General features: G+C 39.6%; 1 protein-coding gene across 1 annotated transcript in view; it reads right to left on the bottom strand.

Annotated features, from left to right (window-relative positions):
- STXBP5L (syntaxin binding protein 5 like) overlaps positions 1-24757 on the bottom strand; it is a 223949-nt gene that overhangs the window by 155022 nt on the left and 44170 nt on the right. The window contains exons 6-7 of the mRNA XM_036351923.1: positions 16435-16569; positions 10018-10081 (exon numbers count right to left, since the gene is read on the bottom strand). Of these exons, the coding sequence (XP_036207816.1) occupies positions 10018-10081; positions 16435-16569 (199 nt within the window). The remainder of the gene's footprint in view (positions 1-10017; positions 10082-16434; positions 16570-24757) is intronic.

Here is a 24757-nt window from a genome sequence, read left to right as displayed (position 1 = left end):
ATGTAATATGCTAATGATATGCTAAGGCCGCTCAATGTGCACTGACCAACAGGGGGCAGTCAACCAGTAGGTTAGCTTGCTGCTGGGGTCAGGCTGATCGGGACTGAGTGAAATGGGCTGGACATGCCTTAGAGCCCTCCTGTGGCCCCTCCCTGGCTGGCCAACCTCCCATGTCCCTCCTCAGCCCTGATCATGCACCGGTGGGGTCCCTTGGCCTAGCCTGTGCCCTCTCGCAATCTGGGACCCCTCAGGAGATGTCAGAGAGCTGGTTTCGGTCTGACAGTGGAACAACCAGTCACTATGACGCGCACTGATCACCAGGGGCAGACACTCAACACAAGGACTGCCTCCTGGTGGTCAGTGTGCTCCCACAGGGGTAGCACCACTCAGCCAGAAGCTGAGCTCACGGCTGGCAAGCGTAGTGGCGGTAGCAGGAGCCTCTCCCACCTCCGCAGCAACGCTAAAGATGTCCAACTGCCTGACTGTGAGAGGGTGCAGGCCAGGCTGAGGGACTCCCCCCCGCCCCCCACTGAATGCAAAAATTTCGTGCATTGGGCCTCTAGTGAATAATATAACCTTTCATGATCTAAGCCCAAAGATTTAATAAAATAGTATTCTAAAATGCTAATACATTTTTTCAAAGTAAACATCTGAAAAATGGAGGCTGTAAAACATTATTAGCAAAAGCTTCAGTAAAAATTACAAAATATAAAATACTGAACCTCAAAATGTCATAAATTATTAAGATAATTATACACTATTATAATACAGGAAATGTAAAAAAACAGTAGAATCATTTAGAGAACTAAGATAGAGAAAGGCAGCCCCTGACATCCAGGAGATATCAGACAAGGTCATTCTGTGACCATGATGGATCAAGACAAAAACAAGATCACTCTAGAACATGTGTGACCACACCAAAACATAATAGAGTATTACATATATTTATGTATGTAAAAAAAAATATATATATATATATATATGTACACACACACACACACACACACACACACACTCTAGTGGCCCAGTGCATGAAATTTGTGCATGGGGGGGAGGGGCATTCCCTCAGCCCAGCCTGCACCCTCTCCAATCGGGGACTGCTGGCTTCTAACAGCTCACCTGCCTGCCTGCCTGCCTGATCACCCCTAACTGCTTCTTCCTGCCTGCCTGATTGCCCCTAACCTCTCTGCCTGCCTGCCTGATTGCCCCAACTGCCTCCCCTGCCGGCCTGATCTCATCCCCAACTGCCCTCCCAGCCGGCCTGATCTTGTCCCCAATTTGTGCACAAGCTGGGGGGAATTCCCTCAGCCCAGCCTGCACCCTTTCCAATCGGGAACCCCTTGGGGGATGTCTGACTGCCGGTTGGACATCCCTCTCACAATCTAGGGCCACAGGCTCCTAACCGCTCACCTGCCTGCCTACCTGATCGCCCCTAAATGCCTTTGCCTCAGCCCCCACCACCATGGCTTTGTCCAGAAGGAAGTTGGATGTCCGGAAGACGGCAGGTCGACCCGGTCTAATTAGCATATTACCCTTTTATTAGACTAGAGGCCCGGTGCACAAAAATTTGTGCACTGGGGGGGCAGGGGGGGAGTCCCTCAGCTCAGCCTGTGCCCTCTTGCAGTCTGGGACCCCTCAAGGGATGACCACCTGCTGGCTTAGGCCTGCTCCCCGGGGGATTGGGCCTAAGATGGCAATCAGACATCCCTCTGGCAGCCCTCAGGGGATGTCCACCTGCCAGCGGGGAGCAGACCTAAGCTGCAGTCGGACATCCTTAGCGCTGCTGAGGAGGCAGGAGAGGCTCCCACCGCCACTGCTGTACTGGCAGCCATCAGCCTGGCTTGTGGCTGAGCAGAGCTCCTCCCATGTGGGAGCGCCCTGACCACCAGAGGGCAGCTCCTGCATTGAGTGTCTGCCCCCTGGTGGTCAGTGTGTGTCATAGTGACCAGTCATTCCCAGTCATTCTGCTGTTAGGGTCAGTTTGCATACTACCCTTTTACTATATAGGATAGAAGCCTGGTGCACGGGTGGGGGCTGGCTGGTTTGCCCTAAAGGGTGTCCTAGATCAGAGTGGGGGTCCCACTTGGGTGCCTGGCCAGCCTGGATGAGAGGATGATGGCTGTTTGCAGCTGGTCACACCCCCTTCAGGGTGGGGGTCCCCACTGGGGTGCCTGGCCAGTCTGGGTGAGGGGCTGAGGGCTGTTTTCAGGCTGGCGGGTGACTGAAGCTCCCAACCTCTCCTTTTTTTCTTTTTTTTTATTCTGAGATTTATTTACCGTCTATGGCTGTCACTGGAACTGAGAGCCGGCTTTAGCTCTGAGGCTCGGCTCCAGCTCTGAGACCTCGGCTGCTGAAAGCAGGTATCCGGGTTTGTTTGGCTTCTATAATTGAAACACTGTTGCAGCTCCAGCTCTGAGGCCCAGCTGGCTGAAAGCAGGTTTCTGGGGTTTGTTTAGCTTCTATAATTGCAACATTGTTTCTTAGAGTGCAGCACAGAGGCTGGCAGCAGCAGGCGGGGACTTTGGCTTCCTCCATCACTGGAGCAAGCAAGCCTCCTGTTCGCTTCAGCTGCCTGGCTGCTGGCTGCCATCTTGGTTGGCAGTTAATTTGCATATCGCCCTGATTAGCCAATGGGAAGCATGTTGGAGGCACAGTTAATTACCATGTTTGTCTATTATTAGATAGGATAGATTATATAGGATAGGATTGCTTAAATGGGGAAGAAAAGCCTTTTTCATCAGGCTTTTGCTCTTGGCAGACAAACGAACATAATCCCTATATCTGGACTGATAGCCAGCCATATGCACCATACTGCCAAACTGGTTACTAAAAAATGGAACCACTTTCTTACACCTTACACCAAATAGCTGTTGCACTTAAAACCCCTCCTCAGCGCCCATCTTAGGTTCTGCCTTCGTAGTTCACCCAGATTAGGTTCTGATTGGTCGGTTTCTATGCCAATCAGCGTCAAAAGCTCCACCTCCTAGGCAGCCATTGGCTCCTCGCACTTCACCCAGATTAGGTTCTGATGTCAGTTTCTACACCAGTCAGTGTCAAAAGCTCTGCATCCTAGGCAGCCATTGGCTCCTCACACTTCACCCAGATTTGATTCTGATTGGTCAGTTTCTATGCCAGTCAGAATCTCTGGGCCTATCTCTGGGACTGATCAAAGAGGCAGAGCTGATCAGCAGCCCCCCCTGGAGGCCTGGAGAGAAACAGAGGTGCAGCTGCTGGCAAAGCCCAGAGAGAAAGAGAGAAGCAACAGCTGATCAATAGCTGCCAGAGGCTGAGGATCAGACCCTGCCTCTTTCTCTGCAGGCCTCTCTCTGGGCCTGATTCGCAGCCCCCTCAGCAGTCAGTCCTGGGTTGCCATGGCAACCCAGCACTGACTTCCAGTGTTCAGTTGAGCCTTGGTTACTGTGGTCGTTACAGACCCTGGCTCTCTCTCTATATATATAGATAATTTAAAAATATACCTCCCATAATAGAATGTAAGTACCATAAAGGCACAGAAGTAGGGTGATTACTTCACTACTCTATCATCAGAACCTGGAACACTATTTGAGGAAAATAAATTATCTGATAAATGTATGTTAAATTAATTATTAAACACCAGCCCTGACCAGTGTGACTCAAGTGGGTACAGAATCAGCCCACTCACTGAAGGGTCATGGGTTCGATTCTTGGTCAAGGGCACATACCTGAGTTGCAGGTTGGATCACTGGCCCCAGTCCAGGTGAATGTGAGAGATAACTAATTGACGTGTCTCTCACACATTGATGTTTCTCTCTCTCCTCCTCCCTCCCTTCCACTCTCTAAAAAGGAATGGACTCTGCCCAGTGTGGCTCATTGGCTGAGTGTCCACCTATGAACCAGGAGGTCATAGTTTAATTCCCAGTCAGGACACATGCCCAGGTTCTGGGCTCGATCCCCAGTAGGGGGCATGCAGGAGGCAGCTCATCAATAGTTCCCTCTCATCATTGATGTGTCTATCTCTCTCTCCTTTCCCTCTCCCTTCCCCTCTAAAATCAATAAAAAAATATATATTTTAATAAGCAATGGAAAAAATATCGAGTGAGGATTTAAAAAACAAAACACCCCCACACACAAACACACACACACACACCAAAGTATCAAAATAATTAGAAGTCACTGACAAAAATATTTTGGAAACTAAAAAAAATACTCCTAAATAATTAATGGTAAAAAAGAAATCATTATGAAATTAAACACAAATGCTTCATATTGAAAATTGTGGGACACATGTAAATATTTGTCAACAGAAAAATATATAGTTTTATAAACATGTATAAATCAACAATTTTAATTGTTTACTGATATAATCATTTGACTTTAGAAAAAAAATATTTAAATACCAAATTTGAGGAAATAGAAGAAAAAATAATGAGTCCTTTTATCCAAGAGCAAAGAATACCTTTCTCTTATTCAAGTACACTTTTATATCTTTCAGGAAGTTGGAAAGTCTTCCATACATAGATTTTCTTAATTATATAGCTAATTATTTTGAATTTTTGGTTGCTGTTTTATATGGGATCATCTCTTAATTGTCTCTTCTAAGAGGGTACTGTTTCTATGGCTGGATTTTAATATGCTACCCTCTAAATTTTTTCACTGTTTGTATTCATTTTAATGTTGATTTTCACAGGTATTCCAGGTATATTACCATATAACCTAAAATAGGGACTATTTTATTTCTTCCTTTCCAATTTATATTCCTTTTTTTGTATGTATCTAACCACATTACAAAAAAATCCGTTAAAAATAGTGGAGAGGGTGAGCATCCTTGCTTTCTTCCTGACTTTATTGCCAATGCCTCTAATGTTTCCCCCATTAAATGAGATCTTGGATTCTATATATTTAACATATACATACATATATACATAAGGAAGTGTGAGTTAATTCATTTTTATTTATTTCTTTTGTCGGGAATCCTATATAATAAAAGCCTAATATGCTAAGTGTCCGGTCATACGGTCATCTGTTCAACCAATCAAAGCATAATATGCTAATGATATGCTAAGGCCACTCAACTGCTTGCTATGACGTGCATTGACTACCGGAGGGAGAGGGGGCAAATGCTTTGACCAGTAGGTTAGCTTGCTGCTGGAGTCCGGCCAATCAAGACTGAGCAAGACAGGCTGGACATGCCCTGGAGCCCTCCCATGATCTCTCCCCAGCTGGCCAACCTCTCATGTCCCTACCTGGCCCTGATCATGCACTGGTGGGGTCCCTTGGCCTGGCCTGCACCCTCTCGCAATCTGGGGGATATCAGAGAGCCGGTTTCAGCCTGATCCCACAGGCCAGGCCAAGGGACCCCACTGGTGCACAAATTCATGCACCAGGCCTCTAGTCTATATATATATATATATATATATATATATATATATATATATATAGCCTGAGCGACCAAACGACCGGTTGACCGATTGCTATTACATGCACTGACCACCAGGGAACATTTGTTCAATGCACAGGATCGGGCTCCCTCCTGACTGGATCAGGCCTGCAGGGATCCGGCCAAAACCAGCTATCCAACATCCCCCGAGGGGTCCTGGATGGCAAGACGGCACAGGCCAGGCCAAGGGACCCCACTGGTGCACGAATCCATGCACCAGGCCTCTAGTATTTTAATAAATATTTTCATTGACGTACAGAGAAAAGTACACAAGTTATAGATATATCTTTAATGAATTATGATGAAGTGAACATACTTAAGAAAATACTACCAAGTCAAGAAACATAATGGAAAAACAAGAAATAGAAGAAAAACAATACGAGACACTCAGAAGCCTATTTCACACCCTTACCCAGTCAATATCCTCATCCTCTTTCTCTAAAGGTAACTACTATCCCCACAATTTATTCATTTTACAGGCTATGTAAATGTTGTTATGAACAAACTTGTAAATGCCTTTTGGTGAACACATATATGCATTTCTGTCAGATATATACTTATCCATATTTACTCATGGGGTAAGAGTATGTTTAACTTTAATTAATAGTGCCAAGCAGTTTTCCAAATTAATTATACCAGTTTTCATTTCCAAAAGCTGCATATCAGCGCTTCAATTCCTTCTCACCTTCTTCAACAACTAATATTGTCAGTAGCTGCACAGTGTTAAATAAAAGATGTATATAATCAGCATCTTTATATCATTTCTTATTACAGGAGGAAAACATTCCATTAACTCACCATTAAGGAGGATATTTTCATAGTTTTGGGTAAATAAGTGAAGTTTATATTAATTACTTTTCTTGTCCTAATGTTACAAGAGATTTTTATTTATCGTGAAGGGAAGTTGAACTAAAATGCTTCCTTTTATTGTAATAAATTTTCTCCTTATTTCTGTTAATGTGGATATGATATTGACTATGAAAAGTTAAAACACCTTTGTGTTTCTGAGATGAATGCAAATTGGTTGTGTTCTTTGTACTTTTTTTCTTCAATTCTAGATCAGCTTGCCAGAGAGGCATCAATTTTATTAGTATTTTCACAAAATCAACTTTTGATGTTACTAATGTACTACATTTTTTTCTATTTATTTTAATATCTGTTCTCATATTTTGTATCAGTCAGAGTTTTCCAGAGAAACAGAACCTGTAGGATGTATATACAGTAAGAGATATTATAAGGAACTGGCTTACATGATTATAGAGGCTGACAAGTACCAAGATCTGCAGGGTGAGCTGGCAAACTGGAGACCCAGAAAGCCAGTGGTATAGTTCCATCTGAGTCTGAAGAACCAGGAGAACTGAAGGTGTAATTCCAACCTGAAGGCCAGCAGGCTTGAGATCCAGGAAGAGCTGATGTTTCAGATCAAGTATGAAGGTAGGAAAAAAGCTGATGTCCCAGTTGGAAAGCAATAAGGCAGGAGGAATTCTCTTCCCATAGAGCAGCGGTTCTCAACCTGTGGGTCGCGATCCCTTTGGCGGTCAAACGACCCTTTCACAGGGGTCACCTAAGACCATCCTGCATATCAGATATTTACATTACGATTCATAACAGTAGCAACATTACAGTTATGAAGTAGCAACAAAAATTTTATGGTTGGGTCACAACATGAGGAACTGTATTTAAAGGGCCAGAAGGTTGAGAACCACTGCCATAGAGGAAGGTCAGCTGTCTTGTTTTATTCAGGCAAATGATAGAAGGAGGCTCACCCACATTTGGGAGGCCATGTGCTTTACTGGACTGATTTAAATGTTAATCTCATTCAAAAACACCATCACAGAAACATCCAGAATAATATTTGACCAAATCTCTGGTTACCCTATGACTCAATTGTGTTAACACATAAAATTTACCATCACATCTTTATCATTATCTATCTTTTACTTTCTTTGAGTTTAACTCATTATATTTCAAACTTTACACTAAGATCATTGATTTTCAGCTTTTCTTCACTTTTTAATTAAATTTAATTAAATGTAATAAAAATGTATAAATTTTCCTCTAAGCACAGCTTTAGCTACTGTCCACGAGTTTTACTCTATCACATTTCTAGTATAATTAAAAATATATTCTAATTTCAATACTGATTTCTCTGACATATAAGTTATTCAGAAGTAGAGTGCTTAATTACTAAGTAGTTAAGAGGTTTCCTATTTATCTTTGATAATCTTGCTAAATTATCCTGTGGTTAACACAATATATTGTGCATTATTTTAATGTTCTGAAAATTATTGAAACATGTTTTAGGGGTCAACAAATGTACAACTTCAGTAAATATTCCAGGTACACTTAGAAAATAATGTGTAGTCTGCAGGTATTGGGTATAATGTACTACATACATCAATTAGGTTGAATTAGTTAATCATGTTGTTCAAATTTTCTTTGTCCTCTATTACTACTACTACTACTACTACTACTACTACTACTATTATTATTATTATTTTGGTTATTCTTTCAGTGACTCAGAGATGTGTATTAAAATCTTCAACTACATTTGCAAATTTGGGTATTTTTCATTTTAGTTCTGTCAAATTTGCTTTATATTTTTTAGTTCTGTCAAATTACACTCACCCACTAAGGAGTCATGGAAAACAAAAACATGGTTCAGTTATGCATGTTTCAGCTAACATGGTACCATGCAAAGGAAGTACTGCCTATACAATATGAAGCTATATTATTAGACATATACAAATTGAGGGTTATTACTTCTCCTGTTGAATTGAGTATTACAAAATCTTCTCTTTAGAAAAAGTTCTTGCTTTTAGGTCTCCTTTTATGAACTATAAAAATGAAATTTATTGAAACATGTTTTATGGGTCATATTTTTTCCTGCCTTCATACTTGATCTGAAATGTTTGTGTCCTCTTAAAAATCATATCTTGAAATCTGAACTCTAAAGGTGATGGCTTAGGAAGTGGGGCCTTTGGGAGGTTATTAGGTCATGAGAGTGGAACCTTTATAAATGGGATTAGTGGTCTTATAAAAAAGACTCAACAGCTCTCTTGTCTTCTTTACCATGTGAGGACACAGTGAGAAGAAAGCCATCTAGAAACCAGGCCCTCAACAGATACCATGTCTGCTGGTGCCTTGATATTGGACTTTCCAGCCTCCAAAACTATGAGAAAAAAATGTTTGTTGTTTAAGCCATCCTGTCTATTGTATTTTTTGTTATAACACCTGAATTAAGGCATTTACTTTGATATTAGTATAGCTAGTTTTCTTTGCTTAGGGTTTCTATGCTATCTTTTCTGATCCCTTTACATTAAATGTTTCTATATCCTTAAGTTTAAAGTGTCTCTTGTAACAATATGTTTTGACACATCTGCAAATTACTGTCCCTTAGCCTATTTAATCTGTTTACATTTAATATAATTGCTGATATTTTAGAAAAAATCTACCTGTTTTATATTTGTGCCATCTATTTAATGTTACTATTTCCTTTCCTTTCTAAGTACTTATTATTGCAGTGTCCCTACTCCATAAACTTATCCATTAGAAATATATTTTTATTTTTCTAGTGTTACCACAAGAATACAAAATGTTTCCATGACTCATCAAACTATAATATAAATTAGTACTTGTACTACTTTCTGGAAGTTATAAAGACCTTAGAACTTTAATTCATTTGATTTCATACCAACTTTTGACCTATTTTTAACTTGTATTTACACTCCCAGAATTCATTACTATTATTTGTATCTAACAGTCCCTTATATTTATCCATGTTTGTTTTTCTTTACTCCTCTTCTCTGTTCTTTTAAAATGGATCAATTTTATTTTCTTAGAGAACTCCTTTAGTTTTTTCACTAGAGTACATTTTCTATTAATAAATTCTTGAAAATTATGTTAAGTTGCAATAATATCATCATATGTTGTTAATAATTTTTTGGTAGAGTATAGAATTCTGTGTAAGCAGTTGCTTTTTTCCCCCAGAACCTTGATATTATCACTCATTTGTCCTCAGTTCCAATTTTTCTGTTGAGATCTCTGCTGTTAGTCTGCTTTTTCTGTTTTTCTATACTGTGACTTCTTTTAAGACTTTTCTCTTTATCTTTGATATGCATATGTGAACTTCACATTTTGGTAAGCCTGCTTTATGTCTATAGTACATCTTAGATTTCAATATCTGTCATTAGTTTTAGACAATCATCATTCATTCACTCTTCATATATTGCTGCTATCGCATTATGTCTGTTCTTCTATGACTGTAATTACACAGATATTACACATTTTGACTATGTCCCAAATGCTCTTCATCCTTTTATCTCATCATGCTTTAGTCTAGATATTTTCTTCTATCTTCCAGATCACTATTTCTCTCTTCATCTATTTACAGTTATTTTATTCTCTGTTATATTTTTCACTTCTCTGATGAAACCTTTGTCATTTTTAGTTTATTAAACATTTCAATCAACATATTTTAATTTTAAATTAAAGTGAATGCCATGAACTGTGCTAGAGATGTTAGATATTAAATAATAGCAAGTAATATATTTATTTAAGAATGAGGAAAATAAATGCAAGAATAACACTGTAATACTCACTTTCCCTTCATCTCTTGGGCTATCACTTAAATGTACAACTGGACCTGGATGAGTCTTTGTGGATCTGTTAAATCAATTTAAAACAGTAATTAAAAAATAAACATTAAAACACCATACTGTTAGAAACTGGAAAAAAATTAAGATTATACTGGAATACACTCTTAATATTCTAGAGTTTAGCTTAGATTCACTTAACTTTTGGGTTGTTTTACTTTAAGATTGCTTTTCTCTCTCCTACTTACTCTATTAAAGGAGGCATGGGTTTTTTTTTTAAAAAAAAATCATGTTTAAGAACATACACCTACAAAACAATGGGATTCTGTATTATCTTATGTATTTGTTACCAAATCTGGGCCTCTGAAAGTTTGAAATTAAACTTTTACCTATACAGACAAAGAACAACTTGCAAAGCCACAAGGCTGATGCTATAAACTTGCTTCAACCAAAGTGCAAAGTGCATACCTGATTTAAAATTTTCTTTTGATATAAAATCTCCTACAAAAAATACAGATTTATAAGAAAACTCTTTCTAGTGATAGCTAGCATACAGAAAACTGGCCAACTAGGAAAACCAAGTTCATTGTTATGACTCATTTATCTGGCTACCTAGGGTAATCAATAACAGATCATTATGAGTCTAAGAGCATATTATTAAAGAGTTCTATGCTCTGTCAATATGACTTTAAATTTATTCTACTATGATATCTGGCATATTTCTTTTATATTTCCTACTTTAACTTAGATCATTGTTGAATGTGATTATGTCATGGTAAAATATGACATGAGCTGATAATGACCACAGATTTATTATTGCTCACTTTTCCACATCCTTTCTTCAATGAACTAAGTGTGCCAGATCAATTCTATTATGATTATACTGATATAGCTGTAATTCATTTCTTTTTTTCTTTTTCTTTTTTTACATTTTATTGATTTTTTACAGAGAGGAAGGGTGAGGGATAGAGTCAGAAACATCGATGAGAGAGAAACATCGATCAGCTGCCTCCTGCACCCCCTCCCACTGGGGATGTGCCCGCAGCCAAGGTACATGCCATTGACCGGAATCGAACCCGTGACCCTTGAGTCCGCAGGCCAATGCTCTAGCCACTGAGCCAAACCGGCCAGCGCGTGTAATTTATATCTTAACAACACATGAAAATCGTCAAAGATTCTTCGCAAAACAATAAAGATTTAAATTTTAGAAACTGGAATCAGAGAAAAATGACAAATTAAGTATCTCCAAGTTCACCAGATACTAACTCCCCAGAGTGACTAAAAGGAATAGATATTTTGTTGGTGGTTTTCCCCTAATTTTTCTCATCTAAAAATGGAGGTAGTAGTACTAATCCTACTGAATAATTGTGAGGATTAGAATATATGTATAGCACCTAATATAATGTCAAAACATAGTAAGTACCCAATAAATAGTATGTATTATGACTGGTGTAAATAAATCACTGGAATAACTAAGTAAGAGTTACTATTTGATTCTAGAATATATGCAGGAAGAAATTAAACAGGGCTTTATAAAAAGCTTATAGGGCTATTAGCAGATATATTAGCCTATATAATAAAAGGCTAATATGCAAACAGACCAAACAGCGGAACGATTGGAACAATCAAACAACTGGTCGCTATGATGTGTGCTGACCACCAGGGGGTGTGTGTGGAACATGGTGGGCATCAGCCCTGGCGGGATGGTGGAGCAGGTGAGTGGGAACACCAGACCAAGGCAGGGCTCTGGTCGCCGTCATCTGGGTGAGCCTCTGGTGGTTACTGAAAGTTCTTTGCTCCCGCATGCTGCAGTCCCGCCCGGCACTCACACCTGCTGCCAGCGCTGACCCCGCTCACACCTGCTGCCGACACCAGAGCCACCGCTCACACTCACTGCCAGCGCCCGGCGCCAGCCCCAATCGCTTGGTGCCATCAGCGGGTGCAAGCGGGGCCAGCACCCTCAGCATGTGGGAGCGGAAGTGGCGGGAGCGGGGCTGCCAGCAAACAGGGGAGCAGGGGCTGCAGCAGGAGGGGCCGGGCGGGGGCGCAGAAGATGGGCCAAGACCCGCCCCTGTGCCTACCTCAGCTTCACGTCCCACAGTTCCTTTCAGGGTGCACGAATTCCTGCACTGGGCCTCTAGTTTACATATAAATTCAGTGTTTTATTATAGTATAAATGCCTCTGATAAGGAACAATGTCCTTCAATTATCCACTTGGAACTAATAATACCCAATAAGCCACAAACCCCTGTCTCTTGGGTTTTATTGGAGCAATGAATACCAAAGTGTACTCCATAATAAACTAGTGAATAGATAAGGCATTTCACATAGTGTTCCATATCAAAAAAAGCTTGGGAAAACCTGAATTAAACAGAGATAAATATTTTCTTCTTCTATAGAACTTCTTAGGGCTATAATATGCAAATGAGCATTGCAAATTTTCAATATTTTCCAAAATTATTGATTCCTAGAATCCTTTTTCATTGACCATATTAAGGAAATCACTGAAATACACTTTGAGAAACACTTAGATTATGTGCAAGACTTCCATTTAGATTCTCAGACTCTATAAAACACTCAAGTCAGAAAATAATCTAGCATTAAATTTCCACTACTTGTAATGACTTTTTCTAAGTATAAAAAAAATATAATTTATTGTGAGAAAATAAAACTTAGAAAATACCAAAGGTATTTTTCCCATCAAAGGGAAAAAATGGCCCTTAGAAATTGACTTCTTAAAAAAGCATCTGTATAATCCAGATTCTATAAATCCCATAAAAATACTTTAGATAGAATTATCAATAAACTTAAATTTATAATAAATGTCTATCTAAATAATGCCCAGTAATTATTCTAAGTATCCCTAATTTATTTCTTACCCTCCCACTCACCCCAATGGTTCCTGATAGTTTCCTTTGTGGACTTTGTTTTTATATCTTAAATATTGGTATTCCTTTGTATTCTGTCCTAGACTGACATCTATTTCCATATTAGACTAGGGGCCTGGTGCACAAAATTCGTGCATGGGGGATGGGTCCCTCAGCCTGACCTGCACCCTCTCCAATCAGGGGAGCCCTCTCCAATCCAGGAGTTTATGTCTGTCTGCAATCATATGAGCGAATCGTCTGAGACCCCAACCCAGTTTGGTTTAGTGCTCACAGAGTAATAGAGGCCTTTTTTTTTCTTTGCTCCATTGGTGGAGATTTCCTAGAAGTTGCAGGATATCTTCCTTTTAATTTTTCCTCGACACTCTGACTTTACTTATGTCTCTCACCTTTGTTTTCCCTCCATCCCCCACCCAGAACAGTAACTTGCTCCAGGCTCACTTTGCTCTAGTGCAGCCATGGGCAAACTATGGCCCGCGGGCCAGATCCGGCCCGTTTGAAATGAATAAAACTAAAAAAAAAAAAGACCGTACCCTTTTATGTAATGATGTTTACTTTGAATTTATATTAGTTCACACAAACACTCCATCCATGCTTTTGTTCCGGCCCTCTGGTCCAGTTTAAGAACCCATTGTGGCCCTCGAATCAAAAAGTTTGCCCACCCCTGCTCTAGTGTCTAGGACAGTGGTCAGCAAACTACAGCTCGCAAGCCACATGGGGCTCTTTGGCCCCTTGAGTATGGCTCTTCCACAAAATACCATGTGCGGCGCCCATGTATAGTGCGACTGAAACTTCGTGGCCAATGAGCAGAAGTTGGTATTCTGTGGAAGAGCCACACTCAAGGGGCCAAAGAGCTGCATGTGGCTCGTGAGCCGCAGTTTGCCGACCACTGGTCTAGGAGATCTCGCAATGCGTCTGCCGCCAGAACTATGATTCCCAGCATTCCTGGTGCTCCCCGCGCTCTTGGTTTCTGCTTCCAGTCCAGGGACTGCAGAAACCAAAAGGACTGGGAACTCCAGCCGCCCCCCAGGCCAGGCTGACAGGACCGGACACTCCAGTGGCGTCCCCGGGACCCCAGCCACTTGGCACCAGTGCACGTGCACGCTGGCCACAGGCTCGGAGCGAGCGGGCTCCCGGGGATGCCCACAGCGTAGCTCTGGCAGGCGGGCATCCCACCCCGCCCTCAGCTGCTGGGCGCCTGTACACGTACATGCTGCCCACAGGCCCACCATCTTTGTCGGGTTAATTTGCATACTCACTCCTGATTGGCTGTGGGCATTGTGAAGGGATGGTCAATTTACATATTTTTATATTGTTAGTATAGATGTGGTCATGAATTCAAGGGCCCACGGGAGCAAGGCAGATATTGCAAACAAGTTAAATAGGCTGAATAAAAGCAGTGCTAAACTGGATAGCACATTACCCACCTACTAAAGGATAGTTGTTACTCATTTCCAGTTGATTACTTACTACCATGCAAGAATACTGGACTATGACTGTCTCATTATTAATGTTTTTCATGAAAGCTGAAAATCTAAATTTTTATTTCTACTCTACCAATTTTTAAATATTAGAAACTAATAATTCAGGTATGTTTAAATAGTCTGATGGCCAAACAAACATATCTGTGAATTGGTTCACTGTCTACTAGTTTACTACCTCTTTCCTATGTACTCTTTATGCATAATCTCATCTATTCTCATGGTCTCACTAATAATACAATAATTAATAAATAAGAATATAAGAATAAACTTGTGCACTCACAACTGTAAACCTACTTTTGCCCCACCCTATTTGAGCCAGCCTCAAGTAAAAACTTTATCTTATTAAGAAACTAATATGTATAGAGCATAAACATTTATTAAAGAAAATGTGTTTTTCTGATTAACCAGGAAAATTGTTTGTGTACATACTACAAATAGATGGCTTAGAATTCCATGCAATTTCACATATGGGGGATTTCACATTTTACATATGCAGAAATGTAAATATCAATGTCAAAGTCAAAGTGGTAATTGCCATCAACCATATACCCAAATAGCTGTATACATCACAACATAAAAATATTAATAAATTTATTCTCCCTTGAACCTATAACAATATGTTAAGGCAAAGGAAGAATAAGCTCCAGCATTAAAAAATACAGGGTGGCACCCTGCCAGGTGGCTCAGTTGGTGGGGGTTCGATTCCTGGTCTTGGCACATAGCTAGGTTGCAGGTTCAATCCCTAGTCAGGGTACATTTGGGAGGCAACTGATTGATGTTTCTCTCTCACATCAATGTTTCTGTTTCTCTCTCTCTCTAAAAATCAGTACAACATATCCTTGGGTAGGATTTTTTTTTAAAAAGTACAGGGTGGAGCAAAAGTAGGTTTACAGTTGTCCGCATGGAAAGTGATATAATCTATATAAAATAAACTATGACGTGCTCCCGCTATGACGCTCACTGACCACCAGGGGGCAGCCACTCAATGCAGGAGCTGCCTCCTGGTGGTCAGTGCACTCCCACAGCAGGAGTGCTGCTCAGCTGACCAACCTGTCCTGGCGACCTACCACCCCAGCAGCAGCCACTCACTCCCTCAGTAGTCCTACAGGTCCAATCTCTGGAGAATGGGCCAGGCACCAATGGACCAGTGCCACCAGCATGATCCCAACAGTGCCTCCGGCCTCCTGGAAGTTGGCCTCGGGCACCACAGCTGCTTTCCCTCCCTAGATGCTTCACAAGGAAGAAACTATATAAAAGCAGATGCCAGGTGGCTCCTGACAACCGGCGCAAATGTCAGCAGGACAGATCCTGATCCCAAGCTGGCAAGGGCATCCCACTGCCTGCCCGGAGGGCTGATCAGGTCCTACCCGCTTCTACCCCGCTTAGGATGGGCGCCAGATGCAGGGCTCATAGCTGGTGAGTGCTGCTGTGGTGGCGCAAGCCTCTCCCAATCAGGGCTGACTGGGCGCAAGCCCACCGCAGGCGTAGTGGGACTGGTTGAGGGGAAGCGGCAGGCAGCATTGGACTTCCTGTTTCGGCCCAATCGCCACAGGCCATGCCGAGGAACCCCACCCATGCACAAATCTGTGCACAGGGCCTCTGGAAATTAATAATAATACAAGAATAAACTCATGTACTTGCAACTGTAAACCTACGTTTGCCCCACCCTGTATGTGAACTGATCATGATTATTTTTCCATAAAACTAAATGTGGCCATAATCCACTAGTCATTATCAATGGAAGTGGCTATACTAAGGTTGACAATAAGGAATGGAATTATTTCCATGTGCAACTTTTAGAATTAATATTTTATCACCAAATTTTGCATACATACTGTTAATTACCTGTAGTGTTTGGAAATTCTAAAATTATCATATGTTAATACTACTATCTATTTTTAAAAGCCTTTATGTTTTCTAATAATTTTGGCTGAACTTTTCACTCATATTAATCATAAATTAGCCATAATGTTTCAAATAACTACAATTTTATATGTTACATAACCATATGAAATATTTAAGGTCAATAAAGTGATATTCAAGTCCAAACTTACAGTTCAATTGCCTTGTTCCACATGATGACATATCCAGAAAGAATGAAAGATTCAATATTTACAATATGTGTATTTCCTCTTTCTGTTCCAACATAGAGCCATTTACTCTGGAAAGGTAGATGACAGTAAGTAATTCTGAAAGAAAGAAAATTACAATATCTAACTTTATGTCTGGTCAGCATGATAGCATTAATTTTCCTTAAACTTACTATGTAATGATAGTACATAAACAATAAAATTTACTATAAACTCAAATAGCATTTAGTTATTAGTGAGAGTATAGAATAAATAACAGTATAATGTTAAAAACCATAATGATAATACCCACTATTAAATAAGTATCTAACCTAGGCTCTAATATTATTTCTAATTCTGAAAACAGCACTACAAGTCAGATGTGTACTTCTGTTTTACGAAGAGGAAAACTAAGGTAAAAAAATTTATTTTTACTTGTCTAGGAATGACAGCTAATAAGTGGCAAAACTGGAATTTAAATCTATTCTTGTTTGATTGTAAAATTACCATCTTTCTATCAAGCTACGCTGTTTGCTGTTGTTATTTTTTTAGTAATGTTCAGTTCAAATTAGGTAGATTTAAAACATAAATTTCAGAGTTGTCAGAGAGTTTGTCTACTCAAGATGATAAATTATCTACTTTTTATTCAGATGCTTGGCAACTAAGTAATATAAAGAAAATTTATAAGGTCAAAGATACACTGTACTTATTCCCTTTTGTTTGTTTGTTCTGCCTCATTTTCACAATGGACTTTCTGGCCAACTCTGGGAACCTGTTCCATAGCCAGGGCAACCATAACTTCTATACATGAAATCTGGACATTTAACAGAGTTCTCTTCAGATCTTCATCACTCTTTCTAGTTTGACCTACTCATGCTCTTTAATAACTCTTAAAAAGGACAACAGGGCCCTAGTTGGTTTGGCTCAGTGGATAGAGTGTCAAGAGCACATGCCCTGGTTGTGGGCTCGATCCCCAGTAGGGGAGTGCAGGAGGCAGCCGATCGATGATTGTCTCTCAGTACTGATGTTTCTATCTCTCTCTTCTTCTCCTTTCCTCTCTAAAATCAATTAAAATATTTTTTAAAAGAAGAAAAAACATTTAATTATATAACAATTCTTAATCTTTAGTATAAGTAAATATCTCATTAAAATGCATATTCCCAGATTCCAGCTACACAAATTGTGACTCCATAGGATGGGACATATGACTAATATTTTAACAAGTATCCTCAGTACTTGCTATTAAGAATTAAGTCTATAGACCAGCAGCATGGATATCACCTGGAAGCTTAGTAGACTTAGAATCTCAGGTTCCACTTCAGAATCAGAAAATGCATTTTATGAAGAACCTCAGGTGAGTCATATACACATTATGGTTTCAGAAGCACTTCTCTAGGTGATTCTTATACAAATAATCTATAAACTACATTATAAGGAACACTGTTCTGTGGCTGAATGCTGCTTACTTACTCTCAAGTTTCAGAATGAGAACCTAAATTGGTAAGTTAATAGTGTGGGTAATGCATTGTCACTATGTAGTCACCCCAAAACAGCTGATAATTATGATGATAATAAGCTACCCTAAGATCCCCTCAGCATCTTAAGTCAAAGACTGATACTTAGGAATTTTTATGAAAAAACCCTCAAATCATATGAAAGAAAAGATAAAGAATTAAAATTTCTTTAAGAAAAGCATCTGATAATTTTGTACAATCTGTACCTAGCTAGAACTATAACACAAGAGACAAAATTAAACAGATAAGTAAAAATTTAGTTTCATTTCATTCACAGAACTAATGGGCTATTAATCAAGAAACCAAACAGTAAAAAAAAAAAAAAAAAAAAAAAAAACAAAAAAAAAAAAAAAAACTGGCTCAATTTTCTTGTCTATAGTTAGTTGTAAAATACCAAACATAAGACAACTTTTAAAATAAGTCTAATCTCTGCAGTTTCATAGAAAATAAGATCATAATTCCTAACAAATAAAACTCTGAGAAGTTTATTCTCATTCTCCTACAGCAAAAGAAATAATATTTTCTACTTTTATTTAAATTCATAGCTTTATAAAATAGAAACAGAGGTATGGATACATGAAACAGACTGACAGCTGTTGGGGGTTAGGGAGGGCTGGATGAAAGAAGGTGAAGGGATTAGCCAAAGAACATATATGTATAACCCATAGATTCAGACAACAGTGTGGTGTTGGCCAGAGGGAAGGGGAATGTGAGGGCTGGGTTGAGGTGAGCAAGGGGAGGGAGTTGTAATGAGGACATCTGTAATAGTGTCAATAATAAAAATGAAGTTTAAAAAATTCATAGAATATTTAATTTCTGAATGATAGACTTGTGTTAGTGAAGGCCATGTGGGAAGCAAGAATAAATCACTAGTTACTGACCAACAGGAATTAATCAACCTTTATAGAATAATCTGATCAACTAGGGAGAAATAGGTATTCTTTTCTAGCATCCACAAACATATACCAAGATAGACCACATCCTGATCTAAAAAGCAAACCTCAACAAATCTATATATATAAAAGCCTAAGCAACCAATACTACTGAACAACCAGAACGATCAGTTGGCCAGTCACTATGACACGCACTGACCACCAGGGGGCAAACGCTCAATACAGGAGCTGCCTGGTCAGTGCGCTCCCACAGCCAACCTCCCATGGCCAGCCAATCTCCCCCAGTCCCTCCCCCTGACCAGCAAACCTCTCACGGTCCCTCCCCCATCCCTTTGGCCCCGTCTGGCAGGCCCCATCCGGTAGCTGGCAGCCCTGGCAGCTGGCTGCCAATCAGGACTGGGTGAGATAGCCCCGATAGGCCCTGATTGCCAGCTAGGCCTAGGGACCCTACCTATGCACAAATTTCGTGCACCAGGCCTCTAGTTTTAAATAATTCAAGTCATGTAAAATGTGTTCTCTAAAGACAATAGAATCAAGCTAGATATCAATTTTTTTTAAAGCATAAGAGAAATCTCCAAATACTTGGAACTAAGCAACACACTTCTAACTGATGAAACTAAGAAGGCATCACAAGGAAATTTAAAAAAATACATTGAAATGAATGATACTATAAATATAATAAATCAAAATTTGGAACACAGCTAAAACAATGCCTAAAGAGAATTTATAGCACTAAATACTTACATTAGAAAAGAGAAAAAGTCTCAAATCAGTAACTAAGTTCCCACCTCAAGAGCTTAGAATAATAAGAGCAAAATAAACTCAAACCAAATAGACAAAAGAAAAAAATAAAGAGCAGAAATAAATATTAAAAACAGAAAAGCAACAGAGAAAAACCAATGAAATAAAAAGCAGTTTCACTGAAAATTTCAATGAAATTAAAAAATCTTCAGCAAGACAGACAAGAAAAAAAGAAAAGATAATTTACCAATAGTAAGACTAAAATAAGGAATGACTGATCATACAAGCTTGAACATGATGATAACAATTCTACACAAGTATATGTGACAAATTAAATAAAATGGGCCAGTTCCTCAAAAAGCACAGATTAGACCAGGGGTGGGCAAACTTTTTGACTCGAGGGCCACAGTGGGTTCTTACCCTGGACCGGAGGGCCGGAACAAAAGCATGGATAGAGTGTTTGTGTGAACTAATATAAATTCAAAGTAAACATCATTACATAAAAGGGTACGGTCTTTTTTTATTATTATTATTTCAATAGTTTTATTCATTTCAAACATTTTAACAAGAAGAATGTAAACACTATTATAATTTGAAACTTCAAAAAATGGAGGAATCATAGCACAATAACATACCTTATATTGAAGATGGCAAAGGCAAAATAAAATTGCCTAGCAAAGGAAAGGTACAAAAGCCTTTCAAATTAAACTTAAATATAATAAAATAATTTAAAACTAAAACAAATAGAAAAGAACAAAATGTATAAACAGTAAATTAAACATTTTCTTTAGTGCAACTTCCAAATTATGCCCGGGACGTAGATGTAGATGGCAATGTAGACTGGGTTGAAAGGTTTTTGGTCTTTAAAACATCAACTTCAGTGGGAACAGTGTTGTTGGTCTCCTTTTTTAGCTAATGCATCAAAGTCTGGAGTTAGTTTTGTTGTGGCTATTCTCAGGATAGAACTGAGGTATTCGTCAGTTAAGCTGGATCTGTGAGGGGCTTTGTTGATGTTCATGACGCTAAATGTCTGCTCACAAACATAGGCTGACCCAAACAGCACCAGTATCTTCTGTGCCATCCTCCGGATGTTTGGAAAAGTGGCTTCATTAAGTGAAGCATAAAAGTCTCTTAGTTCAAGAGAGCTGAATTTCTCCTTTAGGACAAAGTCAGACTGAAGATAGATGAGTTCCAGTTGCACCTCTTCTGGTGCTGTTTCAGGGTTTTGTGACAAAGGACAGGCCACCAGTTGAAGTGACTGGTAAATTTTTTCAACATCAGAAAACCGATGACAGAATTCTGCATGCAGGTCATCCAGTGATTTGCTGTATTTCTTCACGTTTTGGATGGTCTCCTTCTGTGTGGCTAGTGTGGCAAAATGAGTGAAGACTTTGTCTGAAATTAGTCTGGAAAAGAAAATCAGCTTCGATTTAAAGGCTTTCACATTAGTGTACGTGTCATGTACATACTGATCTTTTCCCTGTAGCTTCACATTTAGCTCATTCAAATGTGAAAGTATATCTACAGCAATGCAAAGTCACACAGCCAATTCTTGTCACTCAGCTCAGTAAATTCGTCAGACTTCCCCTTTAATTTCAAAAATGCACCAATCTCTTCTTTGAGCTCCCACACTCGTCGGAAAACTTTGCCCAAACTCAACCAGCGGACACGAGAGTGGTAAAGTAAGTCGTGGTGATCCGCATCAGTTTCCTCCAGAAACTTAATAAACTGACGGTGCTGAAGTCCCTTTGCTCGAATGAAATTAACAAGCTTTACGACTGGATTAACAACATGATTAAGTTGTAATATAGACTTGCACAATGATTCCTGGTGAATAATACAGTGAAGAAAAATAACATCTTAGGGTTCTCCTCTTTCACTTTATCCTGAATTCTTTTTAGCAGTCCAACATTTTTTCCAGTTAAATTTGGAGATCCATCTGTCGTGACATTAGCAAGTTTACTCCATGGTAGCTTCATTTTCTTGATGACAGTAGACACCCGGTCATACAAGTCCTCTCCCCATGTTTTTCCTTTCAGTGGCTCCATGGCTAAAAACTCCTCCATAATTTCAAAATTGTCACTAATCCCTCGGATAAAAATTAAGAGCTGAGCAGTGTCCTTTACGTCATTACTTTCATCCAATGCTAGTGAATAAAACTTAAAGAACTCTGCCTTACTATTTAACTTGCTGGCCAAGTCTTCATCAATCAGTTCCACTCGACGAGTCACTGTCCTGTGCGATAAGCTGAGTTTTTCAAACTTGCCTTTGCTCTCTGGACACAAGAGACCTGCTGTCTCTCTCATACATTCTTTCAAAAACTCGCCTTCAGAGAGTGGTTTGCTAGCTTTTGCTAATTTGAATGATAGCATAAAACTTGCTTTGGTAGTTGTCTCTTGAATTGCAGTTTGTCTGTGAAAGACATTTTGCTGAGCCTGTAATTTAGTCATCAACCTCTGTGCAGTAGCCTCCTGTTCTTGAGGTGACTGCTTGCTAGCATAGTTGCCATGCTTTGTGGCAAAGTGACGGCTGAGATTGTACTCTTTGAAGACTGCAAGTGTTTCCTGGCATATCAGACATACCGGCATTGATCGGACTTTGGTGAAAAAATATTTTGTTGTCCACTCCCTCTTAAACACTCGGCATTCACTGTCCACTTTCCTTTTCTTTGGTCCACTCATGTTTAATATTGGGCTAAAACCAACAGTACTGTTCTCTTATTAAATTCTTTGCTAAAATAAGACAGTAAAGTATAAAAACAAGTGATTAAATTTGCTCTACTATAACATTTTTGGTCTTCTAAAAAATATATATATATAACAAAATCATCTGAAAAAGTTCAGACATGGGACAGAGGCACACCCTGACCATAGAGAACAACCCTTTTCCTCCATAGGAAACCTGTGTATCTTTCACACAGGCCCTTTGTTTATGGTAACACACATAACTGCACATTGCTGTGTCTTCCAGACACACTTGTATGGGAGGTGCTAGGGCAGTGCAAAACATGGGTAACCAGTAGTTACCACTAGCACTTCCGTTACTTGCAAAAAACAGCCGCAGTGCACATAGTGTGAAAGAGCCCATTATCAATGTCAGATTGCATCCACTGGACTCTATAAAAACAACCAAGTGCCACTTTTAAATGCCCATTGCAACAGTTTTTCTTATTAAAAGCTGGAAATGGCAGGATATTTATATATATCCATCCCTACTGTGACAACCTGGCAGAGCATTACAAAGGAGAAAACCCAGCATCTGGTGATGTCCATAAGTACAAGACTTCAGGCTGTCATTACCAGGAAAGGGTTTCATCCAAGTATTAGATATGAACATTTGATTTTCAGTTTTTCATTTGTCCAATTACTTCTGAAACCCTGAAATTAAGCGATTTTGTAATAAAATCTTTAGTTCATCACATTTCTTTTTTTTTTTTTAAATATATTTTATTGATTTTTTACAGAGAGGAAGGGAGAGAGATAGAGAGTTAGAAACATCGATGAGAGAGAAACATTGATCAGCTGCCTCCTGCACACTCCCCACTGGAGATGTGCCCGCAACCAAGGTACATGCCCTTGACTGGAATCGAACCTGGGACCTTTCAGTCCGCAGGCTGACGCTCTATCCACTGAGCCAAACCGGTTACGGCTCATCACATTTCTATACAATCTTTTTGTTCAACCCACTGAATTAGGGTTCGTTCACACTAGCCGTGCTGCCGTTGCAGTGTGGTGCAGTACTGCAATGCAGCGCAGCTAGGGTTTATGCAGGGTACACAGGTTTCCAACATGTTTGCGTTGATGCTAATGTGCAGTGGTGCATGTTAACACAAATGCCCTGTAGCACGCATTTTTACAGCTGAAAGTCTTTGTTGTTTTATTAACAAGTCATTGTGATGTACAGAATGTGGGAACAGGAAAAAATTGTGTTTGAGTAGAGCTCTTAATCTTACCTCAGAAAGGCTCTGATACGGTGCTCTCCAGGGGCGTGTCTCCCTACATCACCATGATAATGTGTCTACGCATTCCCAGGGTGATGTCGGGAGACGCGTCCGCTGGCATTACAAGGAGCCTCTGGAAGATTGAGAGGTTGTTCCTTCTACTGAATGGGCAGATATAAATCCGCCCACTCAGAAGAAGGAGCTGCGGCCATGTTTCCCGACGTTGCCATGTTAACACTGCTGCTGGTGAAGGAGCAGAGGGGAGAGCAAGAGAACCCTCTGCTCTTTCAGCTCCGCGGGCCGGATAGAACAGCCGAACGGGCCGGATCCGGCCCGCGGGCCGTAGTTTGCCCACGGTTGGGTTAGACCATCTCTCCAAATCTGAAATAGATTGATTAGTGCTGAAACAATTAAGCAAAATTAATAATTTTTAAATTTCATAAAAGAAATAAATCTGCAGGCTCAAATGGTTTCATCACTAGAGAATTCTAGCAAACATTTAAAGAACAATTAGCAATTCTAACAATCTTTTCCAGAAACACTAGAGAAAACTTCCTAATTCATTCTATGAAGATAAGATAACCTGAGAGCAAAATCAGATAAAGACAATAAAAAAAGAAAACCAGACACTGCCAGTGTTGCCCAGTGGTTAAGCATTGACCTATAAACCAGGAGGTCATGGTTCAATTCCCAGTTGGGGCACATGCCTGGGTTTTGGGGTCAATCCCTAGTGTGGGCCATGCAGGAGGCAGCTGATCAATGATTCTCTCTCATCATTGATGTTTCTATCTCTCTCTCCCTTGCCCTTCCTCTCTGAAATCAATAAAAATATTTTTTAAAAGAAAAACAAACTGTCTAATTTAAAGACATTCTTTTTTTTTTGTCTATTATAACTCAATAAAGGTGGAGGCAGTGAAGAATACTCTTCTTAAACATAATATTGGAAGTTCTAGCCAGTGCAAGAAAGGAAATAAAGGCATGTAGGTCAAAGAGAAAGAAAACTTCCCTATTTGCAAATGACATACATGATGGTCTACTTAGAAAATCCCAAGAAATCTATAAAAAATCTCTTAGAACTAATATGAGTTCAGCAACATTTCCTCATATAAGAAAGATAAACATATAAAACTCAATTGTATTTCTATATATTTACATGAAACATGTGAAAGCTGAAATTTGAAGTGCAGTACCATTTAAAATCACTTAAAATACAATATACT

This window comes from Myotis myotis, unplaced genomic scaffold, assembly GCF_014108235.1.
Source record: "Myotis myotis isolate mMyoMyo1 unplaced genomic scaffold, mMyoMyo1.p scaffold_m19_p_2, whole genome shotgun sequence".
Lineage (NCBI taxonomy): Eukaryota > Metazoa > Chordata > Mammalia > Chiroptera > Vespertilionidae > Myotis > Myotis myotis.
Note: the sequence above shows the minus strand (reverse complement) of the source record. Positions and strands in the feature narration are given on the sequence as shown.